The 27,658-nt window shown below is 37.3% G+C and overlaps 2 protein-coding genes across 4 annotated transcripts; one reads left to right on the forward strand and one right to left on the reverse strand.

Moving 5' to 3' along the window:
• Positions 1–598: 598 nt before the first annotated feature.
• Positions 599–16,869, forward strand: LOC103698060 (probable N-acetylglucosaminyl-phosphatidylinositol de-N-acetylase). Of its 3 annotated transcripts, XM_008780021.4 has the most exons (10): positions 599–812; positions 931–988; positions 2,196–2,266; positions 3,128–3,192; positions 3,282–3,326; positions 3,418–3,498; positions 7,867–7,934; positions 9,412–9,460; positions 15,306–15,463; positions 16,404–16,869. In XM_008780021.4, the coding sequence occupies exons 1-10, from the start codon at positions 656–658 to the stop codon at positions 16,471–16,473; spliced, it is 822 nt and encodes a 273-aa protein (XP_008778243.1). In that variant the 5' UTR covers positions 599–655; the 3' UTR covers positions 16,474–16,869. The 3 variants fall into 3 exon arrangements, with proteins under 3 accessions (XP_008778243.1, XP_026657333.1, XP_026657335.1); XM_026801532.2 differs by lacking the exon at positions 7,867–7,934 and having other exon boundaries at positions 603–812; positions 3,418–3,482; XM_026801534.2 differs by lacking the exons at positions 7,867–7,934; positions 9,412–9,460 and having other exon boundaries at positions 603–812.
• A 415-nt stretch (positions 16,870–17,284) lies between these two features.
• LOC103698069 (splicing factor 3B subunit 2-like) lies at positions 17,285–26,964 on the reverse strand. Its single transcript, XM_008780035.3, has 18 exons — positions 26,623–26,964; positions 26,169–26,291; positions 25,962–26,087; positions 25,826–25,888; positions 24,412–24,519; positions 23,779–23,856; positions 23,374–23,466; positions 23,069–23,155; positions 19,471–19,572; positions 19,264–19,383; positions 19,098–19,160; positions 18,739–18,875; positions 18,584–18,665; positions 18,403–18,461; positions 18,237–18,276; positions 17,924–18,015; positions 17,765–17,834; positions 17,285–17,667 (listed from the first exon to the last, which is right to left on the reverse strand). Exons 1-18 carry the CDS (start codon positions 26,884–26,886, stop codon positions 17,596–17,598), a joined length of 1,779 nt encoding a protein of 592 aa, XP_008778257.2. The 5' UTR covers positions 26,887–26,964; the 3' UTR covers positions 17,285–17,595.
• Between the last annotated feature and the right edge of the window lie 694 nt (positions 26,965–27,658).

Consider the following 27,658-nt stretch of genomic DNA (forward strand, 5'->3'; position numbering starts at 1 on the left):
TATATCATAAATCTCAAAATTAGAACCTATGCCTCCTTGAACAGAATTTAATGCTAATTAGTTCCACTACTGCCCGGTTGGCATGCATTATTTTTTAATCAACCAAACTAAGGGCATATTTAATTTGCGCCCAGAATTGGAATTGGAATGAATCGAAATGGAAATTAAAATAGCTATATCCTTCGATATATTTGTTTTATGACCTAAATCGAAATTAGAAAATAAAAATATTTTTTTAATAAAAATATGGATTAGGTTTTGAAGGATCGAATATTTCCATTCTCTTTTGAAATCAAAATAAAAATATTTTTTTAATAAAATAATTGGAATGGAGTCTCTCACTAATTTTCATTCAAGAGTCCAGCTCCGCCGAAGTAAACAAACAGAGCCCAAATCCAACACCTGATCCCCCCAACGTAACAAAAGCCCAAGGCCGGGATCGGGATTCGGGACCGTCCCTTCCCCCCACCCCCCAAGAAGTCCAGTATTCCATAAACTTTCTATGCGGATCTAAGGCTGCATCGTCGATTACTTCACGAGCCGACCAGCGGACGGCAGATCTGGCATCCGCAAAGAAAATTCCGGAGCGTAAAATGGAGGTTCTTTTCCACCGTTCTACGAAACCTCACCATCTTCGTAGTTTCTTAGGTTCTTGATGCCCGAATGCTTCCCTCCTCCCTTGGCGATTCCTTTTGAAATGGCGTGGATCTTGGCAGCCGTGACAGTGATTTCTCTCTGGGCGATCTCTCTATGGAGAGTCCTATGCGGTTTTTCTTGCTTTCCGTCGAAACCGGCATTCCTCCCTTCTTCCGGTGAGTTGCATCTCGATCGACGGCCCGTTTCTTTCTCGTTTCTCTCGAATATAAACCTATTATTGTTCGAATCTTGTTCAAATGATTATGTTTTTCTCCCCAAATTTTTCTGTCGCAGGTTCTGGCAAGAAAAGAAATGTGTTACTCGTCGTGGCGCATCCGGATGACGAGTCCATGTATGGTCTCATTCTTGATTTCAGGGTTCTTACGTTTCGTTCGATTCCACACCTGATTTTGGTTTGAATTTTTTGTATTTAAGACGATTGGACGTTGGGATCCTGATTTGGTTTCTATCGGTTCCATTTTTCTCGTTTTCGTGAAATTTCGGAATTACATATGCGATAATTTAATTTTTGATCGGCGTTCTTATGATTAACTTGTAGAACTGATGATTTTAATGGTTTCGTATAGATAGGCGATTTTGGTGGCAGATCGGTAGCGTGTAAATTGGCAGAGCATTTGCTTTTGCTTGCGGAATTAAAGTTGCCAAAGAATGATTCTTTTTAGTGGTTAATGAGTTACAATCTAAGGGCATATCATTGGGGATCCATTGTTTTAGCCTTCTTGATTTGTGGCCTTTATATTTCCCCTTCTTTTCCCCTACATAATGGCCTCTGCAATGATGTCGGACCTGCTTGTGACATCTTTGCACACCTGTTGGTTTAAGAACTTTCACCTATCTTAGATAAGATAGACAAGATGCTATCCCGCTAACTTTTCCCAAAGCTTCTACCGCCAAAATGCTGTCCGATGTGGTTGAGTGCTTATTTATTGTTTTGCTTGGGTAAAGAACTCTTGTTTCATCTTAATATTTTTGTGGTCACTCATCATGAATGGTTTTTCTTAGAAATTCATAATTGGTTACTGGTATTTCTAGCATTTAACTCTCAATCCATGATCAGTAATGATTAATGGATGCATAAATAGTCAGACTAGTATGTTTCTGGACATGTCAGCTCTTAAGTGAGTAGTTTCTTTCAAAAGGTGTATTTCCCTAGGAGTGTTTCTTTATACCATGGGGTGGTCTTTTTGGATATTTTCATACGTATTTTAATTTTGACTATTTTTGTAAAGGTCGAAGAGTTGTTAAGTTGTTAGCAAATTATCTTGGACTGCAGCAGTTAACATTTATGATTTTTTTCTTTGTCCATTCTTGAGAAAAACAAAGAGTATTGCTTTAATTTCTACCATTTCCACCTCTTTGTTTATTAAGCATTAACACCAAACTTGCCAGAGCTGTTGCCACCTCATCATAAAGCTGTCTATATCCTCCTGGACTATCCTCCTGGACTATATGCTTGTTTTAATTAAATTCTGTTCTTCTCCTAGTAATATTTAGTTATTTACTATAATTTGTTATTAACTTTAATGGCTTCCATGCAGGTTTTTTGCTCCAACCATTCTTTTCCTGACCTCAGAGGGGCATAATCTTCACATTCTCTGCATGTCAACTGGTATTATATATAGTGCTATCTAGAACTACGTGGAAACTTGCATAATGAATTCTGTTTTTAAACCATGTTTTGTAGGTTCTAGTGCCATTTACGATTTTAGCCTCTCATTGTAATATAGTTGATAAAATTTGTAGAATGCAACAGTTGCTTTTGACGTCGTGGAACATGTTCATTCCACAAATGCTTGAGCTTCCTTTCTGATTTCACAGTTGTTCAATTATTTGATTTACTTCTATCTTTTCCCCTTTGACTGAAACTTAACAAATTGGTTTTAACAGTAATAACCACTAAAATTATTTAATTGCAGCAGTTTATTTTTTAATGAATTATGAATTACATATTTTAGAAATTTTTAGAAGTTCTCTTAATATCTTGTTTTTGAGATTAACTATACAAATGACTATCTGCTGATGATTATACAGGTTTATTGGTTTTTCAAAATGCCCTGAATGAAGAAAATGTAATGCACACATGACATTGACCAGTGCAATTAGAAATATAGTTATATTTGTTGAGTGTATTAGACTGTTGAGAGTACTATATTCAGCGTAAAGTATAAAAATATCTTTTTGGTTCAAAAATATCAACACTTTGATGGTCATACTTGTAGCTGCTACTTCTCATTGGCAACAGTCTTCAATCACTATGTACCAGCTAAATGCATGAGTGTCATCATAGCAACATTTGGCACATTGCTAGATTTCATAAGACATACATGTGTGTGGACCATATGCTAGACTCTATGCAATTGAATTATTTAATGACTGGAAGATTGCTAACTTTTGTTGTCGAATCTGTACATGATGAAAGTTCTTGATAGTAAATTAATTCTAAACAGCAGCAGCCTGATATCTGTTGTAGGTAATGCTGAAGGTGTGGGAAATGTTCGTAAGGAAGAATTGTATCGGGCTTGTGTTGTTCTCAAGGTTTCTTGTACTGGTGCAAGATACTCTTCTTGGATAGTTATCTTAATATCTAGTAGTTTTCTTATCAGATTTCATATTTTATTCTGCAGATTCCGCTCCAACATGTTAAAATCTTGGATCACCCAGAGTTACAGGTTATCTCTTGCAAGCAATAAAACTTGTAAATTCATTAATACTAAGTATATGATGCTTGACTTTGTAGTTACAAATGCTACTCTGTTTCAGGATGGATTCAACAATCGATGGGACCATAAATTATTATCAACAATTATTGAAGATGAAATCAAAATGTGGGATATTGACTCAGTAAGATCTATTCAAATTTCTGAAATCTTGTCTGAGATTTTAAATCTCTGTTATAGATTTATATGCATTTGATAACTGTAGTTTTTTATTCCATTTTCAGTATATATTCTTCTTACTTCCTAGTTAGGACTGGTGCATTCTATGAAATTCTTTCTAGTTTACACCGAGGTCGGCTGAACCGTCCCGAACCTTACGGTTCCGACCGACTCGAGCCGTACCGGTGGCTCACTGGTACAGTTCCGGCAACGGAAATGAGACCCGTTACCGGAGCCGAAGAAGGAGAAGGAAAGAGAGAGCGAGTGGAGGAGGAAGGGAGAGGGAGAGGTGGCGGAGGGCCGGCGGAGGCTGCGGGGGCGGCGGAGGCCGCGGCAAGCAAGGCAGCGGCTGGTTCTCTGTTTCGAACGAAATAAAGGTCTAACCGGCTAAATTTTTTTGAAATTTTAAGTGAAATCGGCAAATTGCTTGTCGATTTAAAAATTCTGAAATTTTTAGCTGTGGCCGGCCCCCTGCGGCCCTCCGCCGGCGTCCGCCACCCTCTCTCCCTCTTCCCCTTCTCTCTCTCTTTTTCTCTTCCACGGTACGGTGTCCTCTCTCGGTATAGGCCCGGCACGGCCTGTACCGAGTCGTCCTGCCGGAGAACTGGTAAGGTGCCTGGTACCGGTTCCTCCAACCTTGGTTTACACTATCTTTTTTTCCCTAAATGGAAAGCCTACCATTTTGGGAGGGGATTCAGGGAACTTGTATTTTTGTGATTTTTACATTCATTGTGAGAACAACACATCTGTAACAATGTGCCTGTTATATATTATTTTTATATAACTTGCACCTTCTCAATATACATAAGTTTAATTAGCTTTCTTTAGAGAAGTCCCTTTTGAAAGTTTGACCTACAAGTATTGTGTTAGTGCTATTCATATGTGAATAGTTTTTACTTATTTTACTTACAAACTTGAATCAAATTTCTGGTTGAAAAGATAATGTTACCTTTTACGGAGCCATTTTCCTTATTACACTGTCTTGCTTATGTAAACACCCACAATAATCTAGTATTCAATAGAAAAATGCTAGATTGCATGTAACGCTCCAAATCCGGAGCATGATTTGTCATGCCCTAGATTCGGATCCTGACTTGGCTGTGCCACCGTGGGGTAAACCCACAATAACATGAGACCAAACGTTTTATTTAAAATTTCAAATCCATCTTAACTTTCAAATTTATCTCAAAGAGAATATAATAAATAAAAGTTTAATTTTATTATTCATTAAATGCAACCAATATTGGTTCAAAGCATTTACATCAAACATAAATACTAACCCATAATCCTCAGTATTTAGAAGATTACTAAGTTACAAATTCATAAGCAACTAAAGAATTAAAGTTCTGTCATATAATTCGCCAAGCTTGCTAGCACGAACTCCAAGCCTGGACCATCCTTCATCCTTACTGACCCAATTCGTCTGGAGAGAAAAATATAAATAGAGATATATGAGCGACACAGCTCAGTAAATAGATCTTTCATTACCTTATCGAATCAAACATAAATTTTTTCCATGTCAATGCATCATTTTAAGAAAAATAACAGTTATTGCCAAAATAAAGCATTTTATAGTACAATATATTAAAACAAGCCATAAAGCCAATCATGCATGCCTAAATCATCCATCTTTTTTTGTAAACATAGTTCCAAGTTTATATTGCAAATAAATTTGTAAATCATTCTTTATATCATTTAACTCTATTATGGATCAAAACATTGTTCACAAATATTCGTGCTACGGTCACTTTTTACCCGTGACTTGGCTTCGTGTTATCGTGGGTTTACCTCTCGGTGGCACGACCAAGTTATGCTCCGGATCCAAGGCATGACAAATTATGCTTCTAATCTAGGGCATGACAAAATGGTATCAGAGCGGATCCAACTTATAACCTATGTAGATTAGGAGATATTGCAACACGAATCCATTGGGGTTGACCATGGGCTGATCGTGGTGTTTGTGATTAGATTTGAATGGATTTGAATCCTTAACCTGACGAGTACGTTAGGGCTTAAATGGAAAAAATATGTGAGGACTCATGTGGGCATGTGTTTGGTCCCACATCAGTTATTTGCTAGATTGATTTTGGATACTTATACAAGATCAAGGAACCTAAATAATACCTTCCAGCTAGCATTTTTGGGTGAGGTCTTGGGTTGTCACATTGCGAGTAAGGTAGTGATATATCATTTGTTTCTGCTGCCTCCCCTTGGTTCAAGCTACTACAAACTCTTCCATCATAACAAATACAGCATTTCTCCCATTTCTTTTTTTTTCTTTGTTTTTATTTGAAGACTGAAAGGCTCTTCTTACATTTTGGTTCATAAACCATTTGCCATGGAAGGGAAGTGGGCCCAAAAATGACGTGACTGGAACCAATTCAAAGCTAGGGTGGGCATGTGCCCCCTGGCTTCCTCCATTGGATGGATGAGTATGATCAAATAATTAGCAACACAAATGACAATATACATTTATTGCTAAGAGGTGTGATTCAATATTGTTTAAGGTACAACAACGCCATCGGTATGTTATGATGATTTCTAATAAAGCGTCTTATAAGCTTGATACATGTTATTAGAAGTTCCCTCCGTGTTCTGTTCCAATTGCATAAAATGAGCAAGAATGATGTTTTTGTGTTGGTGCTACTAATATATGCTATTGTTGTAATCATCATCAAAATTTGCATATAGAACTCAAGGTTGGGAGGGCTAAAAGAAAGGGAAACAAAGTGGAAACTATTGAGTGTGAGAACTTGATGTGCCAAACTTCGACAAATTAGAGCTTGAAATCATGGAAAATTTAGAAGAAAATTCCTTGATGTGCCCAATAAGATTTAAAACTTTCTGACAAGGCCCTAATAGTCACCAAAAGTAGATTTATGAAAGGAGGGACTGACGATAGAAACCAAGCGCACCTAGAAACAATAAAAAAACAATGCTGAATCCTTGGATGATTAAAATCTACATAAGAGGAAAGTCTACAAGGCTTTCACAATATTCTGGAGAAAACCACAAGGAATAGTAGTTTCGTGCAGAATCAATTGAATGAAGATTTAAAAAAATTGCTAATCTAGAGAGAGGATCAATATTTGTGCACAAATGGAGAGAAAAAAATTGGAGGAACAACACTTGGAAAGAATATGTAGGCAAACACAAGTTGGGGAAAGAAGAACAAATCTCTAGGGTTTGTCTATATTGTTGGTTATGTCATGAATAAATTCAATTTCTTGAATTCTATTGTTCAACAAAGGCTACAGTGAATTGACTGTTGAATCAACCATATACAACCTTCGGCAAGCCAACCTAGCTGTAAATTCCTCTTGTGCAAAACCTAAAGGTTTTATCACAATCTTTCATGGAGTCATTGACTTGAATGACTAAATTTTTGTGTCTTTTGGTGAGAGTATCTTGAGAAGCTTCATCATGTTAGCGATGAGCTAACATTTCAGCCTAGCAGCAGGTATAAAGAGTAGACGAGCCACTCTCCAGTAACTGCTCTTTGATGCTCCCAGAAGAAGCATAGGAGGAGATCTTTGACAATTTACCCAGAATTAGTTGCTGGAAAGATTTAATAAATCATGCCTTCCACTAGCATAGGCAATAGCCAAGTTTGTGTATGTAATTGTAGTTAGTCACCATTTGCTAAGCCTACCAACATAGAGAACAGAAGAATCACTTAGTAAATATAATACAGTATCGCTACTATTGCTTTATACTTTGTAAACCAAGTACTATCTTTTAGATCGATTTCTGGGGAACTTTTAACAATGATAGTCCACCATTAAAATACTCATGTCAACTAGTAACAACTCTATAGATTCATGTTATCAATTTGTCTTTTGAGAATTCAGACTGCCATTTGATTTTTATATTTGGTGCTCTTCACTTTATCTTTCTCAAAGCCGAGTGCTTCTCACCTTCTTTTTGTTTAAAAATTTAAAAGATTATCTTCTTCGTGCTTTTTAAGTTGCCAAAATATGAATTTTTTAATATGATAAGATAACAATTTTTAACATGTAGTTGCTACTAGATGCACATTTTTAAAGCCATTGACTTGTAAAACAGAAAACATACTTATATATAATATAATTTCTTTTTCTTTTGTGAGAATGCGGCACATATTTTGAATCTTCTGAACATTTCAAAGCCCTCTTTGTAGACATATCAATGAGCGAATATCAACAAATACTTTAAGTGTAAGCAATGCTTGTTTTATATATGTAATAGAAATTCTTGGAAGTACTATTTATGCTAAAAAAATGCATATCTGCCCTTCCACCCACATTGAATCCATTCCATGCATCTAATGTTGCATTATGTTATTTTGCTTTAGTTAATTACATTTGATAAGTTTGGAGTATCTGGACATCCAAATCACCGTGCTGTTCATCATGGAATATGGTTAGTTGATTTCCCTAGTTCAAGCTTTTTAAAATTGCTAAGGTTTTTCTTCATTACTTCTAATATAGTGTTTACAGTTACATTTTCCATTGCATGTTCTTAACACTGTTTTTTATTATGATTGGCCTAAAAACTAGAATGATATCATTTAACTTTAAGTTACTTATTGTTATATTTCTTAGATCACTTCTAATGCTAGAATCTAGGGGGGAAATAATTTTTTTATTCTTGATAATGATCTTTACACAAAGTACATGCACATTATACAAAGTATAATGTGAATATGTACATGTAATTCGTTTCACCATGGATACAGACAACTCATGCACAAACGACATGTTTTTATATATTATTTGAGTTCATATGAACTGGTAATTTAATAGACACTTTATTTAACCAGAATAGGTATAATGGCTTCTTTATGAAAAAGATGCATATTATATTTCATTTCTTTTCCTTTTTATAATATTTTGGATTTCATAATTGAGTGGAAATTGCTCAAGGAATGTCGAAACTGCTTTCCCTTGACTTTTTTTTTTTTGTAAAGAGGTTTTGCGTAAGCACATGACATAGCCATAATCACAACCAACAAGTCTTTGTGTATACTTTTAATACTGCCATTGCATATGGTCATGAAGGAAACTAATATGCTATTTTGGATGTATCAACATGTTGGCACTCCATTGTTATATCTCATTGAGGTGATATTACTAAAGTGTTTTGTCAAGGTAACTTTTTGTTCATTTTCTACCAACACAGTATTTTGGTATTAGGGAAGACCTTGGGGTTTCTTCGATTTTTCTAAATCAGTACTTCGTTAAATTTTAAAAAATTTACAGAAAACAAACATATGTTATATTTTTAAATCATACCACCCATTAGCAAATGATAACTTTTCATTCATAGAATTCTAATATAGGTTTAGGGTGATGTGTTCTGCAAAGTTACCTCTTTTGAGTTGAAAGATGATTGGATTAAATCAAGTGTTTGGATATTTTCAACAAAGAAACATGAAATATGCAAATCTTTTGTTATTATTCAGAATTAGCAGGTATAACCAAATTAATTAGTATTTTACCTTCTGATACCACAATTGAAGTAAGAAAAACACAGTTCTATTCACATAAAACTAATTTCTTGTTGACTGTAATTAACAAGGCATGTAGTGCTTATTAATTTAAACTTAGTTAAATATGATTTAATACATAATGTTAATATTTAATGTTTCATTCTTATCAAGTGGTAAGATTCAATCACTAAATCACAAGATTTTAGTAATAATGCTCAGAATACTAACTCATTTTTTATGCCTTAAAGAATTTGTGCTCGCTATGTAGCTACCGCCCATATATGTGCACCCATTGCCTATATTTAGTTAGCTAGTACTTAGATGTCTAATTGGAAATACTTGGAAATTGTCACTCTTCTTGTATTCTATGTATTTACTTCTTTGTTGTTCTGGTTGACTTGTCAACAGCATGCTGTTATCTGATAACTCACAAAGAAACATGGAAGCCTGGGAACTTGTACGATTCTTCCTCTATATCTACCTTGCTCGGTGAAAAATTTTGCTACTTAGTTCTATGCTTCTATATCATAATTTTCAGGAAAAAATATAGGGTGACACACTCAAGCTTGGGTGATTCCCAAACACCCCCTCCTCTTTAAAAATTTTCAAGGCGGCCATTTAGGTTTCCAAATTGTTCCAAAGTGGTTCTCTGACTCGCCAACCAGCCAATATGGTTAGCTTGTTATTCAAATGACCAAAATGCCCTTGCCCTCTTTAAACAACTTCAAATGTCTTTTCCGCTACACCCCCCTTCCAATCTCAACTGTTCTGTTCGGACCTTACGATGCCGTCCACCCATCCCCGACAATTATCTAGCATTCCTACAACGATCCGACTTTCCTTTCGACGTCGGCCATTCTTCCAGTTTTCTGGCTAGTAACCGGCCATCCCTAGAAATCATGATGTCCTTCCAAAGTGATTGCTTGGACTTAGGGTTCCATAGATCCTCCTCCTCTTGTTCTTTCCTCCAAGAGTTCCATTCTTTGGTTTGGGGGGTTAGAACTGGTTATCTCTCTTCCCTCTCCTCCATGGATCCTCCTCCTTACTTTCATCTCCCCTTCCTCCTCTCTCGGTGGAATTTCCTACGCCAACCATTGCAACTCCACCATCCCTGAAGCTACCCCCACAGGCCTCTCGGTCGATTCCTCCACCTCCTTCCAGCTCTCTAATGGCTGCTTCTCTAGTGACGACCGCTGCCTCCTCCCATACCGCAACTCCATCCCCTCCTCTGAATCTTTTGACTTCTATGTCAAAGGATTTATCTTTGTTGGGGGGATAAGGTGGCAACGCTCTAAAAGGAAGGAGTATGAGTTTCTCTAAAAGGAATCTAACACACTGGGAAAAGAGAAAAGGAGGCGACTTGATCGACGAGGTTATGCTTCGAAGATCAACATGCAATAGAAGAAAACTGGATCGAAGAAGTCTTCACTTGATGAAAGAAATTCTCTCAAAATAAAATTTATTAATATCTCAAAGGCTATCCTTTACAATGTACTACATGCATATTTGTAGGAGATGATACCCTAACCCTAATTCGGGCATTAAACCCGATGTAGAATCATACTCGAAAGAGGACTCGACAATAAGAAAACATACTAGAATTATTCAATTACAAATATGGAAACATGACTATAATTTGATACTACCGCCCTAATGAAAATTTTATAAGAAAATTTGCCGAGAACTTCTGAACCGGTCCTCCAATTTTCACCCACGAATCCACTGGCTCCTTCAACGCTTGGTATTATCTAGTTGGTCATAGTACCTATTGGCTGCACCTTGTGCTACATTAGAATATCTGTTCATGATTTTTTAAACTTAAAATTTTGCTGTTAACACCAAACTCAAATAATGAACATCAACATAAGACAAAGGTTATTTATGTTCACCTCCCAAGGTACCCCAACTTCCTCTTTAATAAGTTTATGTAAGCATTTGCCACATCCATTGGAATAGGACAAATGATCAGCGGATCAACCGATAAGTTTGAGAAGCCAAGCCATCAGCTTCCCCCTATCTCTTCCATCCCACCTCTCTCTCTCCCTTCATGTCTTCTCTCTCTTCTAGAACCGAAGAAAAGTAAAACTCCTATCTTTCTTTCGAATATACCCTTCCTCCAATATCAACCCTATGCCTCTGTGATGAAGTAACCTTACCCACCGATCCCTATGAAACCGACAACGACGAATCCACCCTCTAGCTCTCTGACCTTCTAATGAATAGTCCACACATCTCTAACGCCCAAGACTCCCACCAGCCGCTGTTCCGCCCTTCTAGAAACCGACCTCGTTGAGTTCTTCCACAACCCCTATTCCCTCGTGTAGATGTGCGTTGCCACTGACATATTCCTCCAAGGAGAGCTCCTTCCTTTCGGAGCACTGCCACCTCATCCACCCAAGAAAGATGAAATCTACAAATCTAAAAGCATCCCCCTCCATGCCCAATCTCCTCCCATACCGCTACTTCTCGTTGTTTCTATGCATGGCGGGGCATGGGTTTCTTCCGTGCCAATGAGAAGATACTCCATTGATCTTGCTGTTGTTTTGAAGCTCAACTTGGTTGTTTCTACAAACCTAGAAGCCTGCCTCTCCACATCCACCCTCCTCCTGTACCACAACTCCGCCTCCTCTCTTACCGCTACTTCCCACCATTTATATGTATGGTGGGGTTTGGGTTTCTACTCTTCATGTGCTTCTATCATCTTTCTCCCTCTCCCTCCTCCTTTGCCTTGGGGTTTCTTTGAACACAGAGGAACTCTCTCATGCCACATGCCACCACATAATGTTAGGTGTGCGTATAGAAAAGAATCATGTGATACTAAGGGCATTTTTCATCATTATCATATGATGGTCCCATGCCACCACTTCATTAACAGAGATGAACGGCAGGACTGCTTTGGAACACTTAAGAAACTTGAAGGATCTATATGAAATTTTTTAAAGATGAGGGGGTGTTTGTGGGAGTCGTCCAAACTTGAGGGGATGTAACTATAATTTTTCCTAATTTTTAAGTTGCAGGCATTATTCTGTTCTTGAACTGCTTGTTAATATAGCTTAGTTATTGAAGACTAGTCTGTTTTATGTGTGTTTCCAGCAATTAGGTGTTCATGTTTGTGATGTTAAATCTTTATGAGATATGTGGATTCATTTACATGTTCATGATCAAATTATGTCACATAAGTTGCTTTTTTTTCCAGAAATGATTTTTAGTTTGTAGCATTTAATCAATTTATTCTATTTGAAAAGGCAGTGATGTTCGATAAATTATCTTCTAGACCCCCGAAAAAATGAAAGACTAATGAACAAAAAAAAAAAAAAAAAAACTGATATTGCAGTAGTGGTTATGTGTGATGGTGTAATGCAAATTGTTACCAACTATGCTTTTGCAGCAATTGGCGCATTTTCAGAAAACTGTCCTATTGATCTGATCAACAAAACATACCATGCACTAGATTGATGACTCAATTGTTTTTCGAGTTCACTATTATAAATTTTAACATGTAATAAAGATGAGAAATATGAGAAGGATTAATGAGCAATGCATCAAATAAAAGTCATACATGGTTCATTTTTTTAGGAACAATTTAGTAACATATACAGCTGCTGGTAAACTTTACTTCAGGTATTATTAAATAATGTCTAGATCTGATTTGTGGTTTATAGGCATTTTAGATATTATAGCTGACCCAAAATAACTGCACAAGGCTTATGTTTGTGATTATCTTGAGAAATGATAGTGAATAGATATTTGGCCTGAGTCCGATCAAGCCTGACTAGAGAAAACCAAGCATGAAGCATGTACAAGGTTCAGGAAGCAACACTTAAACCCATGAATCAGAGTCCAATAGTAATTTGTTCGTAACTTGCATGGTCCTACCTGAGTTCAATTGTTTGATATTGTGGTTGTTTTATTTTTAACCATGTCTCTAACATAACGAAAAGCTCTCTCTCCTATGAATGGTCTTTTCTCTCTTCTCTGTTCCCTGCCTCCATCTTCTCACTTCGCTGGCCTCCTTCATTATCTTCCCCCATTTCTATTTTCCTTCTCTTCTCATTCTTCAAAAAGTTTTTCTTCTCTTCTTGTTCCAAACACCCTCCCCATCCCACCCTCCCCAACCATAAAATGGACCCCTTATCTCCCTTGACCTCTATAATCAATTCAATCCTGTCCCTGACCATCATGATCTCTCCTAACCTCTCAAACAGCTACAATCTCATTCTTGGCAATACCAATATGAACCCCCTCGCTTTTTTGGCTGTCACCTCCTGTCCTCTACAAGCACCCCCAACCTTTCTGTCTGCCTCAATCTTGCCCTTCATGCTCACTTTGCACTTGCCAGGTCTCCCTCTGCTCCAGCCCATTGTTGTCCCCGTGCTCCATACCTCACCCTATTCTTTGACCAATCCCACTGTCCTAGTCCTAGGTGCAGCAACTGGAAAGTAGGTTATTTAGAATTTACAAAACAGTTGAATGATAAAAATGGCTAGGAATAGGGTGGAAATAGGTCGGGTCGGACCGGATCATGAGTGACCTTGACCCAACCTAGTTTCTTGTTCGGGTCTTAATATTGGACCCACCCAACCCCATAGAGATCGGGTTAGGTCAGGTTGGGTCCATGGCTAAAATTTTGAACCCAACATATCATTCAGGTCGGGTCGGGTCCATGTATAATCCGGTCCCAACCCAAAAAATTCGGGTCCGAGTCGGGTCTAGGTCGGGTCCGAGTCGAATCCCTGTACTTTTCATTCCATATACTTAGTTTCTTTTGCAATGAGTAAAAATTACAGAAAGCAGATTATGCAGAACTGTACAAGTGAAAGTGCCTAAGCATCAAGAATTGATGCCATTATAAACTAGCCTAATAATGATAGACTCAACCTTGTTAGCTTTAAGAAATTTTTTTTGTTCATATATGCAATACTTTTTTTTTGAGCAGAAAAGAAATGTATCTATGCTAATCCTATTTACTGTAGTGATATCCTCTAAATTTGTTAGAATTTATCTACTACTATTTTTTCTAAACATACTACTAGAAAAGCATATATGGGTCAAAATAAGGAATATAGTTTTGATGACACATGACAAAGTTTAACAGCTACAAAGGACTCATCATGAGCCTATCTTCTTTTGCAGGGCAAAATTAACTCTATCTTGTCTTCATTAGTTTGAACTTCCTTCTTAGGGGAACAATACTCCCATTTAATATAACCAACCTAAGCCTTAATATAAATTTCATGCCATTCGTTGGTACACAAAAGACAATCTCTTCCATTCCTCTTGTTTTCAAACACAAGAAGAGATTAGAAGAATGGAGAGTTAGAGACCCTTAAGCACCCTGTGAGCCCTAACGGTGTACCGGGTTCGGGTTAGATCAAGTGCGATTAGGATAGAAAACCTAAAATTATTGTAAAAATCAAATGGATCAGGTCGAAATTTAGTAAACCCAGACTCGATCTGGAAAATGAAATGGGTCCAATTTTAGAACCCGACCCGACCCCATGGGTCCTTTAAATCAGGTTGGATCAGGTTTAAGCGGGTTAGGCCATGTCGGGTCATGGGTAGCCCGACCCATTTGCAGCCTTAGCTGGGAAGCAGGCGCAAAGATTTTTTTTTTTAGGGGGTGGGGGTGGGGGCAGGTACACCATCCTAAGTAGAAGTTTCTGCAGCTAAGGTGAGTGCATGTGCATCTAACATGAACAGCTGTGCATATGCATATAACATGAGCAGTCAAGTGATGCATTCAACCGATGTAGTTGTCCCCCACTGTTCGTACGTTGCATTGTTGCAATATTATAACATCTGAAGTGCAGTTTGTCTTAATGATCAAATTCAAAGTGCTTGATTGCAAAGATCGCTGCTGATATAAACAAGAGACATGTTTTATGTCAGTTTTCAACAACTTAAAATTCTTTCACTCATGATTGGTGGTTATGACTATATGTATCATGTTATGTATTGTTATTTCATGAGAGGCTATTGCTTAATTTTAGTTTAGGTGTTTGAACATCCAGATTTATTGGGCTATGGCATATTCAAATACATGCTTCTTAAGTTGCATAATAGGTTTCATTCTTCCTGTCTCTCTTTTTTAGAATTTGAACACGAAACAACAAACGATCTAGATAAGTCAGCTGTGTGGATTATGTCAGTTGTTAATATGAATTTGGTGGCAGAAATTGTTTGACTCATTGTCTTTCTTCTTGCAATGTCAATGACTCTTCTCTACAATAACTTTCAGATGGCAGATTTGTACTTTGACTAGAAAAACAGCAATTAATATATTTCTTGCTATGAATTTTCAGATCAGTACAAGTATTCTTCGCAAGTATAGTGGCCCTGTAGACATCTGGTTTTCTATCCTATGCTCTCTATCCTCAGGAAGACAGATGTATTGCATTCCTAACAGCCTTCCTCGCAAAAGCTATCTTGCAATGGCTGAGCATGAGAGCCAGTGGGTTTGGTATGCATCCCTAAGACTTTCCTCTGGTTAATAGTGGCCATTTGAGAAGTTCAGTTAATGAAATAGAGAAAGTCCGTTTATGACAAATACATGGTCTCTTCATATACTTTTACGTCTTAAGACAAAGTTTAAAAGAAAAAAAAAGCATAACTGAGCATCACTTGTTAAATAGGAGCCGACAATACTGGTCGTGAAGGATCTTTAAAGAAAAACAAAATCAGATGTTTGTTGCTCTCTTTGCTATTTGGTGCAGGAAAAAAAATCTCTTGTATTACTCCTGTAGTATTCTTGGAACGATTCTTTAGCTTTCTATTTCCTTCTTTTAGCAAGTAGTTCAAGGCCAACAGGATGTCATCAGAACTTGTTGAATTGGTTGTTCTATACTCTAGGACATACTCAACCTCTTTCTGCAGATATCTTGAAAAAGGAACTGATGTTAAGCACGTGTTCCCTCCTAGAATAAGTGCGCTCTAGTTTTTAAAATTTTCATCACGTATAGTTATATACGAATAGCTGATTGATTGTCCTTGGAACTTAAAGTCTGTTGATCATACAATCCAACTTCCATATTCGTGCTTAACCCATCCTCCGCCTTGGATATCTTGCCCATCTTATTTTAGCAAATTTCCCTTCCAAAATATGTGCCTCCTACTGGAGTTTTGGATCACTATTTCTTTGAGAAATAAGGAGTGCTTGGCCTGCAGAACACATCATGTACAGACTACAGTGCCAGGGTATCAAGGTACTGGCACCCAACAATTAAATCTTGGAAATGGACATTTTGTTGAATATGTATGTACATATACATATGCATATACAGACAGTATGCAAGCAGTGGATGGCCTTTAATTATAGACATGCTAATAACTCTGGCTTCATGGAGTGTTCTTGCATATGAAGATTTTCTATTCTTCTTTAACGTTTGCTTCTGGCTCTGCAGGTTTCGGAAGTTGTTTGTGCTGTTCTCTAGTTATACATACACGAATACGCTTCGGAAAATCAATTTCTAGACTCCAAATGCAACTGAGTATATCAGGCTAATCAGAATGCTTTTAGATCGGTTGTTCGATAAGGGAATCATCCACGGAGTTCATGGTTTCGTCATGGAGCGATGGGGATACAAGATAAGGCATACAAAGAGCAGATTATGATGTACTGCTATTAAGCATACTAAAAGTTGAGGTCTGTGGTTAGAAAGTTCCAATGGCCTTCTATAAGCTAAGGATGAAGATACAAAATTTAGGCCTTATCATCCCAATCCATATTTGTCTCAGTTGGATTCTTTTATCCTTTGTTTGCATTGTTCTTAACGTATCATTTTATGTTACTCATACTATTCATACGATGCCCTCCTCCCTTTCAACGTTAAATGACCGATACCTGAAGATCACAATTATTTTTGTTTAGTTTCTCGTGTAGACTTTCGTGGAGTTAGTAGGTGTATCTCAGAAGTACATTCCTTTTTTTCTTCAACTGTTTCAGTAAGGAAAACGAATGCCGTTTGAGAGGGCAGGAGCGGGTTATTAACTGTCGCCGAAATCCTTATGGCATATCGCTAGCAAGTGGATACCCAGCAGATATAATTTGACCTGTTCTTGAGAGTTATTGGTCACCAGGACATCAAGCTGCCTGCACCAAGAGCAGGTAATCAGGCATTTATGAGATAAGGATTGTACCAAACAAACATTTTTCCTATATATCAATTTTTTGACTGGTAGTTCTTGAAAAAAGAATTCCTACACTGGTATCATATCCATCATGTGAAACATACAGAAAACCAGGAATGCCAGGTACAAATAGTAGGCTTGTTCATTAACACTAGGAATGCCGAGTTCAAATCATGGAAATCTGGCGTTAAATTAGACAGTGGAGTTACAGCAGGCTTCAACTTCTGCACTGTATTCTGTGCTATGCAAATGAAAAATGCAAGATAAAATGGTCATAACACAACTGTTATATACCAAAGCAGACAAGAAGAATTACGTAAACATGTAGTCATGTTTACAGCAAAGGATTTTCCCGGGGTCGCAGGTCCAGATCTAGGAACCTGTCTAAACTTACTGAATTCGTTAAGTGCATATCTGTATACGCATGCAGCGAGCAGGCACAGATTACAACCACAGTGATCAGACCTAGAATTTAAATTCCTTCTTCTTTGATTTCCCTTCCTTTTCCTGCATCTTGCGCTTCCTTTTCTTCTCTGCCTGCGGTAGTTGATAACTTAAGTCGCATCAGTACATTCAGACAAATAGAAGATCAAAAATATATTATTTTAAAAGAAAAGTAAAAGCAGAAACAAACCTCTGCGACCATGTCACTGAAATCTTCCTTCTGATTTCGCAGCTTCTCTTCCTCTCGTGCCTCTTCATACCTGTGATATAAATCAAAATTGGATTAGAAAACACATTATCAGCATCCACTTTGATTGATCTATTAAGCATTTGTCACAAGTTCGCTTACTTGGCTGCCAAAACATCATCCATGACTTCCAACTCCTCTGGTTGTATGGTGACATCCACTTTGTCTGATTTTTGACCGCGCAGAAGATCAACCTGAGGAACAGATGCCACATGAAGCAATAAGCGCACAAAAAGTAGGTTAAGAGCAACGGTAATTACAGTCCTTCAGTAAAAAGTGCTTAATAATGTTAGGTTATAAAAACGAATGTCTTCAATAAATGAATCATCTAATAGGAGAATATCTTTACTGCAAAAGCGAAACCTCAATGGTGCTAATTCGTTAGAAAATCCATAAAATATCAAAGGCGTCTCACCCTTTTGACAGCTGTTTTGTCTTGTGTACCAAAAACATACCTGTCCCAGGGAAAGAATAACAAGATCAGCAACAACTCATGCACTTCGTACGTCAAAAGATTGGAAATGGCACAAATATAACGAGCTGGTATATTTATAATAGTGGTAAACGATCAAAACACATACGTGTGAGTTGTTCCAAGCAAAGTCCCTGGAGCAATCCTTTCTTCTTTCTCTTCAAGGACCTTTCACAAGACAACAGGAGAAAAAATTGATGAGTCCATCAGCTACGGAACAAAGCTCAGATAGGAATTTAATAGACAAAAAAAGAAAGAAAAAAAAGATTCCAGCTTCGGTAAAATATTACCTGATATAGTGGCTTTTCAGGCTCCTTTCTCTGTTGCTTCCTAAGGTCAATGACATCAGGCGTCTCCACACCAGTTGGAGTGCTGCATATGGAAGAAACATTAGATAACACGCAAAAACTGTCCAATCAACAAGAAAGGAGAGAACAGTAGACACCTTGAAAGGCTGTCAACGGATTGAATGCCTGCCTCCAACTCCTCTTCTTCCATCTGTTCCTCCTCTTCCTCTTCTTCCTCCTCCTCCTCCTCCTCCTCCAAGTCACCCCAGTGCTTGCTCCGGTCAACAGGTTCTTCCTACAATTGAACTCAATGAGTCCCAAAGTCAGTCTCATATGGTTAATAAGTTCTATGAACTCTATCATAGTCCATAGATGATATTCTGCAATGTCACTGCAAGGCTAAACAACTTCGGTTGTATGTACTATGAAATGAGGAAGTTAATATGCTAATTTTTTTTCTAAACTTAGCAGAAAATTATAACTCAAAACACTAAATTCAACAGATATGCAAAAATACCTCGTAATTAATTTGTTCCTGTTGTTGAAGCCCAAAAACATCGCCATATAACGGACGACCAGTCTGTCAAACAAAAAGCAACAGGTGATATCAGAAAGGAAAAAATAAGCAACGGTTTATGTTATTTGCAAGAAGGAAAATGCCAATCAAGAGCAAGTGAACCCACTTCATCAACAGGAGGTTTACCCCAACCTCCAGGGTGATAACCAAAGCTGGCACCAGGAGGAATAGGAGCATTTAGACCAGGTATTTTCAGATGTGGATAAGAAGGTGGAGGGCCATATCTCTGGACAAAACTAAATGCTGTCAGTTTACTTTGAAAATACAAGGCGTGGAAAACTAATAAAACCAATATGAGAGTCAAGCAACTGACCTGCATGTTAATAAGCCATGGGGGCGGGGCACCTTCAGGCATGCCTAGAGCTTCTTTGAGTTCTTGAGACAAGATACCAGGTTTCATTTCCCTCAGCTTCACCTGTCAAGTTGCAAAGGAGGCCAAGAGTCCAACCAAAATGGAAATACTATCAGAATATCGGAAACAGAAAAAAATATGCTCATGTGCATAAACACTTCCTGCAAAAGTTTACTTCAAGTAACTATAGTTGAAAAATCTAGAATTATGAATAGAAACTAATACTTCAATTTGTTTTATTTTTGTGTGTGTGTGCCGTTTTGGGGGGGGGGGAATACTTCAATTTGTTTCAAACATAATCAAAGAAAACCAAACCTGTTTCTTTTGAGACATGCCTAAACAGGGCATAAACAAGTGATTACTTTGGCATCTGTGTAGGTTTGATAAGAGTTTAAAATGTGCCTTTCAAGCATCTCATAAAATTTTGCAATTTGCTTGATCTTGGTTTTGTAAGAGATTCAGCAATGACGAAAACTATCCATAAACTGAAGATCCAAAACTCGAAACAGTCTAAATGTACAAAAAAGTAATATCAACCGCCTTTGATCAATCAAATTACTCAGCAGCATCACCTTTTCAACGCGATCATAAAAGTCAACTAAATCAGCTCAATCATCATGTACAATATGATGATGTACTGACAAGCTCAAAGCAATCTAATTGGCCTGTTTCTTACTAGTCCATGCAAACATCCTGGTCAATCTTGTCAAAGCAATCATATGGCCTAAAATATTTTGCTTTGCCAATTCCACTAGATCCAAAACTTCTTGCAGCATACTGAACACTCAAAAGCGAGATTTATAATTCATACAAAACCCCAAGAAGGGGAAGGTGAAATGACCGATGACAAATTCTCTCATGATAATCTTACATAATAACACATTCAGGTCCGGACAATAGTTCTTTATAAGTGAGTTTTGGCCCTAAGCACCAAGAATAATATATGTTGGCTTCTACATGTCATATGAAGATAGCAAAATATAGGCAATTAGTAAAGATCCTATCTGCCAATGGTCAGTCACTGTGAACAATGATCAGATAGTGAGCACATACATGGCGATCTTAAACCTAAGAAGAAGCAGGAGCAGAATGACACTCTATTGAGGAACAATAGATTCCATAGTTTTGACAGGTTGACATGGCCCAACAAACCAGAGTAAGAGAACAAATTTGAGTAAAATACACGAAAAAGTCAAACAATATAGTGCAGTGATTCAAGCATCTGATAATCCAAGTTCCAACTTTCCAAAATTAGCTTTTTTTTTTCTGAAAAACTCAGTCTCTTTCTGAAGGTAGGGAAATATGTAAAAGTTTCTTGAAATACTAGAACTCATGCACAAACACTCAAAAATAGACTTACAAAACTTCTGAATACACAAAGAAGCAACCACAAACCCTCATAATTAAGCCAGATTTTTTGTTAGAAAGGCCATAATGGCCTAGCTTCACAATAAGCATTGAGATGCATAGATCCCTAAGAGTAATTTTAACATGACATAAAATTGTAGACACAGGACTATCTACAGTTGAGTAGCACATTTTAGGAAAAAAACCAACTTTTTTGTCCAGGTTCCAGAACATACAAAAGCTTTTAGTCAACATACAAAGAATATTAAATATGATGATGTTCCACAGCTGTAACTCAATTAGTAGGAAAAACATTTAAAGGCCTTACGATTTATAAAAAGTATGCGTCTGATTTGATAATGTTGCAAAGGCCAGATGCATGAAGCAAGTACCTCGGCCAGATATGAGGAGGAAAAAAAATGGAAAATAGGGATTAAAAAAAACACGTTGGAAAAGAATATCATCCACCATGTCCCACAGGTTTTTTGTACGAAGTGTGCAAATTTTATATGCTGCTGCTGCAAGGGCTAGACAAATGAAGCCAGTATCTCAAATGGATGGGCAGGAGGAAAAAGGGGCATTACAGTATATATTAGATCAGAAAAAAATTTACCATGCCTTACAGGTAGAACAGCTAGTTTTATAACATAAAGATTGAAGCATTCTGAACTATCTTGAGTTACCATGAATCATGGCAAGTCAAATGCACTTTAGAAAAATAAATCAAAATATCAAGTTCTTCTTTCTCTGATCTTTTGGCTATAGATTAGATGGAAAAAGTTTTGCAAGCTGCTGGATTTATCTATATGACCTCTCAGATTTTACTGAGTCAAAGACTTGAATTTGGCATGGCCAGGCTTGAGATCTGGCATATGTAGTTGAGCTGATTGAGTTATTTGATAATGTGACTTGGCAGCAACCTAAAAAGCTATTTTTCATATATATTATCCTCTGGAACACCAGATTCTTTTTCCTCTCAGGCCTGTAAATCTATACATCAACCCCAGCACAACAAAATAACAAATGACACTGGGTAATTCAATCTTCAGGCTTGGGTTGTTCGAAAAGAACAAGATTGGTAAAAAATTTTCAGAATCTCATCCACATCCTCTTCAAAACTACAATTTCTCTCTATTAAATGATGAGTTGAAGCATATATCACAGGATAAGCATTAGTATCTGAACATGTTTCAGAGTGAATCACATTGATCTGATCCTCATATTTTCACATAAGAGATTTTTGATCTTACTAAATCTGACCTTACTAAATTGATCAAACAGTGGCAGGTATCAGAAATTCTACTTAGAGAAAGATATATTTTAAAAAAATGCATCCAAAAAAGGGCACCCCAGGCTTGACGCTTTTCCCTTCTTATCCAGGAAGATTTTGGAGTAAAAAAGCCTTCCTTTATGAAGACATGTAGCATGGTATTACGTGACGCAATTTGATGACGGAAGATATAATGAGTGAGATTTTGCATAATAGTGGCTCTATGACTTTAGATAAGAAAGAAATAGTTTACTGGAATTTTCCTACCAGAATTGTTAAGCTGTTTTCTGAAATATTAGAGAGAGAGAGAGAGTAGCAAAGAGTAAAGTAGCATTTCTCAGGACCTTTTTCTTTTCCAATCTAATGTGAACATTGATTTTACGAGTGGGTTTCTGCTAGTTCCAGGTTTTTTTTAAATACCCTACAAACATGTACTAGTAAGACTATCATCCACTAACCAGAAGCTTCTCACTTTGAGTGACCAAACTTTTGATTTCAGTTTATGTAATGGGTAGCAATAAAAGATATTACTCAGAGGAGCGATATAAGTTTTCAAATAATATGCTAAAAAATGATGGAGGGTGTTATGTATTCTCTAAGGCATATTTGGCACTGCCTTGTTTAAAGTATAATTACCATCACCAACCTCCAACCCCTACCTTCATTAAAAAAACAAGGGAGTGCTTTTTTCAGTTTTGGGAAAGAATAGGCAATTATTTTGCATTCATTATAGCAAATAATATATTTTTGAAAAAATAAAGGTGTACAAATGAACATCTTGAGGTAATCACTTCAGAAGATTAAGTTCATCAAGATTGTAAAAAGAATTGGTAGAAAGAATAAGCAAATATTACAGGTAAAGGAAAGCAATTAAATAGGACTTGCATTACTCTCAAGTCCTCATATTCTAACAATTTAATTATATGAAAGAATATTAAGTACCTCAAACTCTTTTCCTTCATGGTATAGATCACCGTGTGTAGTCAGCTTTGGTTTTGTCTGATATTTGAAAAAGGCATCATGCAGAACCTGCAAAACGAAACAATATTTTAGGTATGAACAGTTTTCCCAGATCAATAGGTTTTCCTAGATCAAACTGTAAGAAACATCTCATTTCATATTTTTGCCAGATGGCATCAAAGGAATTCAACGACATCTATATAATGATATTATATTGTACACCATTACACCACAGAGAGGTTTGAGACTCATCGGATAACATAAGTAAACTAGAAAGATGAAGAAACCTGGTAATCTATATCCATCTTTCCCATCTTTGGTTGCATGCGCTCACGCTGCTTCTGTTTCAGCTTCTTGCTGTCCTCTTTCTCAATGTATGCCTGAAAAATGACCATGAAAAAGAATGAGGAAATGATTCACACTAAACAAACAATTCAAAGAAAAAAATCAGCATTGACATAAAGCAAAAGGTGTCAATTCTATGCTTGCTTTAATATATACTAAAAGGCCATTAGGATATGGTGCTAATTTCACCCTCAGCAAAGTTTGGCATATCGTAAACTTCATTAAGGTTAAACAACACAAGAATGAAGCATGATTTCTGCCTATTGCAACTAAGATCCTGAAACTTTAGTGAAATAATTTTTCTTATCACCTGTCTTAAACTTTAGTGAAATAATTTTTCTTATCACCTGTCTTATTTTTTCTATTCCTGTCGCAGCAATGAAGTCAGGAAGTTGAAAAGGCTGCTTCTCGATACCTCGCTTTCCCTGCAAACAATTGGAAGAGCACATAAAAACAGAAATTAAGAAAATGTCACACTTAATATTGTAGCTTATTCTACTCAGAATGCGGTGTAACATCTCAAAATATCTGCAATATCAAAAAGAAGATATCTCAGTTTGAGTCCATGCATAATGATTCTGACTTTTAAGTAACAGTCCATGTGCATAATTTTAAGTAACTGAAACCAGGATGTCAAAAATTTTGTATTCCTTCAATTTAGATAGATGCAGAATCTAGTCTAGACCTTATTAATTTCGCAGAAGGGGAATTATATGCATCTAACTACATCCCACCACCCTATCAATATATTAAAAGAGAGACCCTTCAAAGGTCCCTCAGGCAAACACCACCATGTCCTGGCTCCTCGTATGTTACAGCTGGTTCCCTGCAAGAATTACATATATGTATAAGAGGGGCGAAACCTTATCGACTTTATCTTCCCTCACCCCCTTATCTGACCACTCCAAAAGTATATACACACCTCTTGTAAAGATGTAAATTAGGATCTTCTAACATTCATGTCAGAGGGTGAGACTCACCTGTAAGAATTTCCGCTTCTGACTCCAGTGCCTTGGAACAGGTACAGTATTCCGATATGATTTCAGATACACCAGAAGTTTTGGATCTGCTGCTGTTGCATCCCATACCTTCAAAAAACAAACAAATAAGAAAAATATTAGTCAGAAGTAAAAGTCTCACAAATGCCTAGCAGAGATAATCTAATGCCACCACTAAAGCAACAGAACTTTGACTTGAACATACAAATTACTGAACTCATAACTAAAATTATTAGGTTCGGTGAGATGACAACATTGGCAGGATAGATCAAATTACTCTGTGCTACTCTATCAAAAGATTGGTGACCCAAGACAATGGATAAGGTACATCTGCTGTTGCAGAAAGTTGATAATGCCCAATAACTCATATAATCCTCCAAATTATGAAAAGGATCTTTACAAAAGGATCATAGCAAATGCAATGATAGAAAAGTATCTAGAATGCTTAATCACAATTTGGGTTTCGCTCTATGGATCTTCATCCTCAAGTGATTTCTTATTTAGGGAAAATGCTTACTAAGAAGTATCATAGTTTATTGGAGGTGAATTAAAGCATGTCTCCAGGAAGTCCATGGACAACAAGCAACATGCAAAAATTCCTCCTTAACTGATTTCAGCTAATCCACCAGCTAAATCACCTAGTGGACCCGGGGTACCCATATTGATCCATAAAGCATCTCAAGCAAGCTTGATAACTCCATGCTCATCTACAACCTCCAGCTCACAAGTAGTATTGGTGGAATCCCCCTTTTGATGACTCATACAACAAAAATGCACAATTAGACTTATGTCCCTTTAAGCACACTAACAACGATTATAACATACCTTAGAGAACAAAGGATGCACATTTAAATTTTCACCAAAAAAAGATGCATATTTAATGGACTAATTCTAAGCAATAAAGGAGCATTTGAGAGGAAATACGTGCAGTGGCTAACAAACTGTTTCCTAACAAACACAAGTTCTATGATAGCTGGAAGTGAGAAACTTTTCAGATTTATTTTGAAACTCGGCTGCTCTACTTTAAAAGTTGCACCAAAAATTTGAAAATATAACATAAATAATACAGCCGCTCAAATCTATCCCAGCTAAAAAATTATGCAAGCATGGATTTATTAATTTGTAAGTATTTTAGCAGAAGTTTCATTCCCTTTATAGAACTATGTAGAAAGAAAAAAACGGTCCAGCAGACGTTACATAATAAAATAGCTTATTCTCCCAATTTTAATAAGATAAAAATCTTCATGCGAGAAATATAACTGAAGGAACCAAAATTGTTAACAATTCTGCATCCTACAAAGCAAATTTGACATGCAGTTGTCAAAATATATATGCACGCATACGCGTGCGCGGGAGGGAGAGGAGGGAGAGAGAGAGAGAAATGCATATAAGATACCTCAACAACATCAGGCCTTGAGCATATCTGTTTCAGCTCAGCAATTTTCATTCTCCTTTGCAGCTGCAAAATGTGCAACAACTTGAGCTTTATGGAATTAAGAAAGAAACAATGAAACAACTTAAGCAAAACTGACCTTTTTCTTTTTGTTAGATAGCCCCTTCTCCTTCTGCTGAGCATCCTGCTCTTCCTCCTCGGAATCAGAATCCCCCATCTTCTTAGATGCTGCATTTGCAGCAGCCTCATCCTTTTTGGCATCATCCTGTAAGAACACAAAAAAGAATGAGTTAAAGCAACTATTCCTCCTCAAACTAAAAGTTTTGCACTCTGTCCCCTCACATACCTCTGAACTAGCAGCGGAATCTTGGAAACTGAACTTCGCAAAAACGTTCTTGAAGTCTTCAAGAAAACTTTCTTCTATATCAGCCTTCTCAGGAACATACTCTACTTCAACGGAAACCTCAACCTAATACGCATCAGAAATATATCGCCATGAGAGATGAAGATTTCATAAAAAATAACGCAGCGATCTATAAAACACTTTCCAGAAGCAATTTAAGTAGGTCAATCACGGTTGGACCGACATCAAGAAACCAGATCAAGAATTCTGAAAGAAACCACTAAAAATTAAACAAGAAACCCTAATCCTTGTGTAAATACCACAACAAGACATTGGATCGATTGAAAACTATGCCAATTCTTGAAATACTAGCAGAAATGATGGATGAATTGAAAAAGAGAAACCCTAACCGTCTGGATTGGATAAACCAGGAGGGAGGGTGAGTGTAGAGAGATACCTCGGGGCCGGGATCGGTGTTCTCCTTCGCCTCGTCCTGGGCTCCGCCGCCGCCGCCGCCTCCTTCGCTCTCGTCGCCGCCGGCGTCGGCGGAGAGGGACGAGGCCTTGTTGTTCTTCTTCTGCTTCCTCCGTCGCCGGCGCCGCTCGCTCTCGCGAGCCTTCTTCTTCTCGGCCTCCGCTGCAGATCCCCCGTTGCTGGGGGGCTCCGCATTCCGGCCACCGTTGGGGTAGGGTATCTCCATGGACGTTTCGGCGGCAGTCATGGCCAAGAGAACGGAGGTAACGAGACGAAGAACGCCTCTTGGATCCCCTTTATTTTGGAATCGTTTTCCTTTTTTTTTTTTCTTGACTAAAATATCAAAGGCGGATGGATTGGTGTTGGTTTTAAGAGGTCTCTTGAACCACCAGGATCACAGAAGACATTATTTTCTACACTGTATGAACCATGTTGTCATTACATGCATGCAACTGATTAAAAGTGCTTATTTCCATAAGCTGCATTTATTAAGCACTTATTTTGATACATTGCCATAGAAACATATGGCTATAATTATCTGCATGCACAGCTACATGATGCACACAATTAGAAAATATTTTTTCCAAAATAAGAGCTTGATGAATGAGGTACATAAAAACGAGCATATATGATTGATGTGGTACACCACTGTATAATGCGCATGGTGTAAGATATAATTTTATTAGCCAGTTGTGATTATTATATGCCGCTAAGAGTGCAACGCCTAAAATAAAATGCATGCAAAAGAAAATGTTGAAATGAGAATGTTTTATCATCAGTTGTAAGACGATGAACCCGCAGTCACATTCTATTTGTGGAATGAGCTATTCTTGGTTTTCAATAGCAATAGATGCGATTTTTTTTATTTATGAATTTTTTACATGCGTTCTTTTTTTTCCTTGATGAAAGTTTAAAGGACGGAGCAGGGATTGTCTTGTTTAACTTAAAAGCCGGTTTATTTAAAGGTAAGCCGTAGGTGATGATTAACATACAAGATGAGGCCCTCGAGGGTTGGGGCA

Source organism: Phoenix dactylifera, chromosome 18 (genome assembly GCF_009389715.1).
Source record: "Phoenix dactylifera cultivar Barhee BC4 chromosome 18, palm_55x_up_171113_PBpolish2nd_filt_p, whole genome shotgun sequence".
Classification (NCBI taxonomy): domain Eukaryota; kingdom Viridiplantae; phylum Streptophyta; class Magnoliopsida; order Arecales; family Arecaceae; genus Phoenix; species Phoenix dactylifera.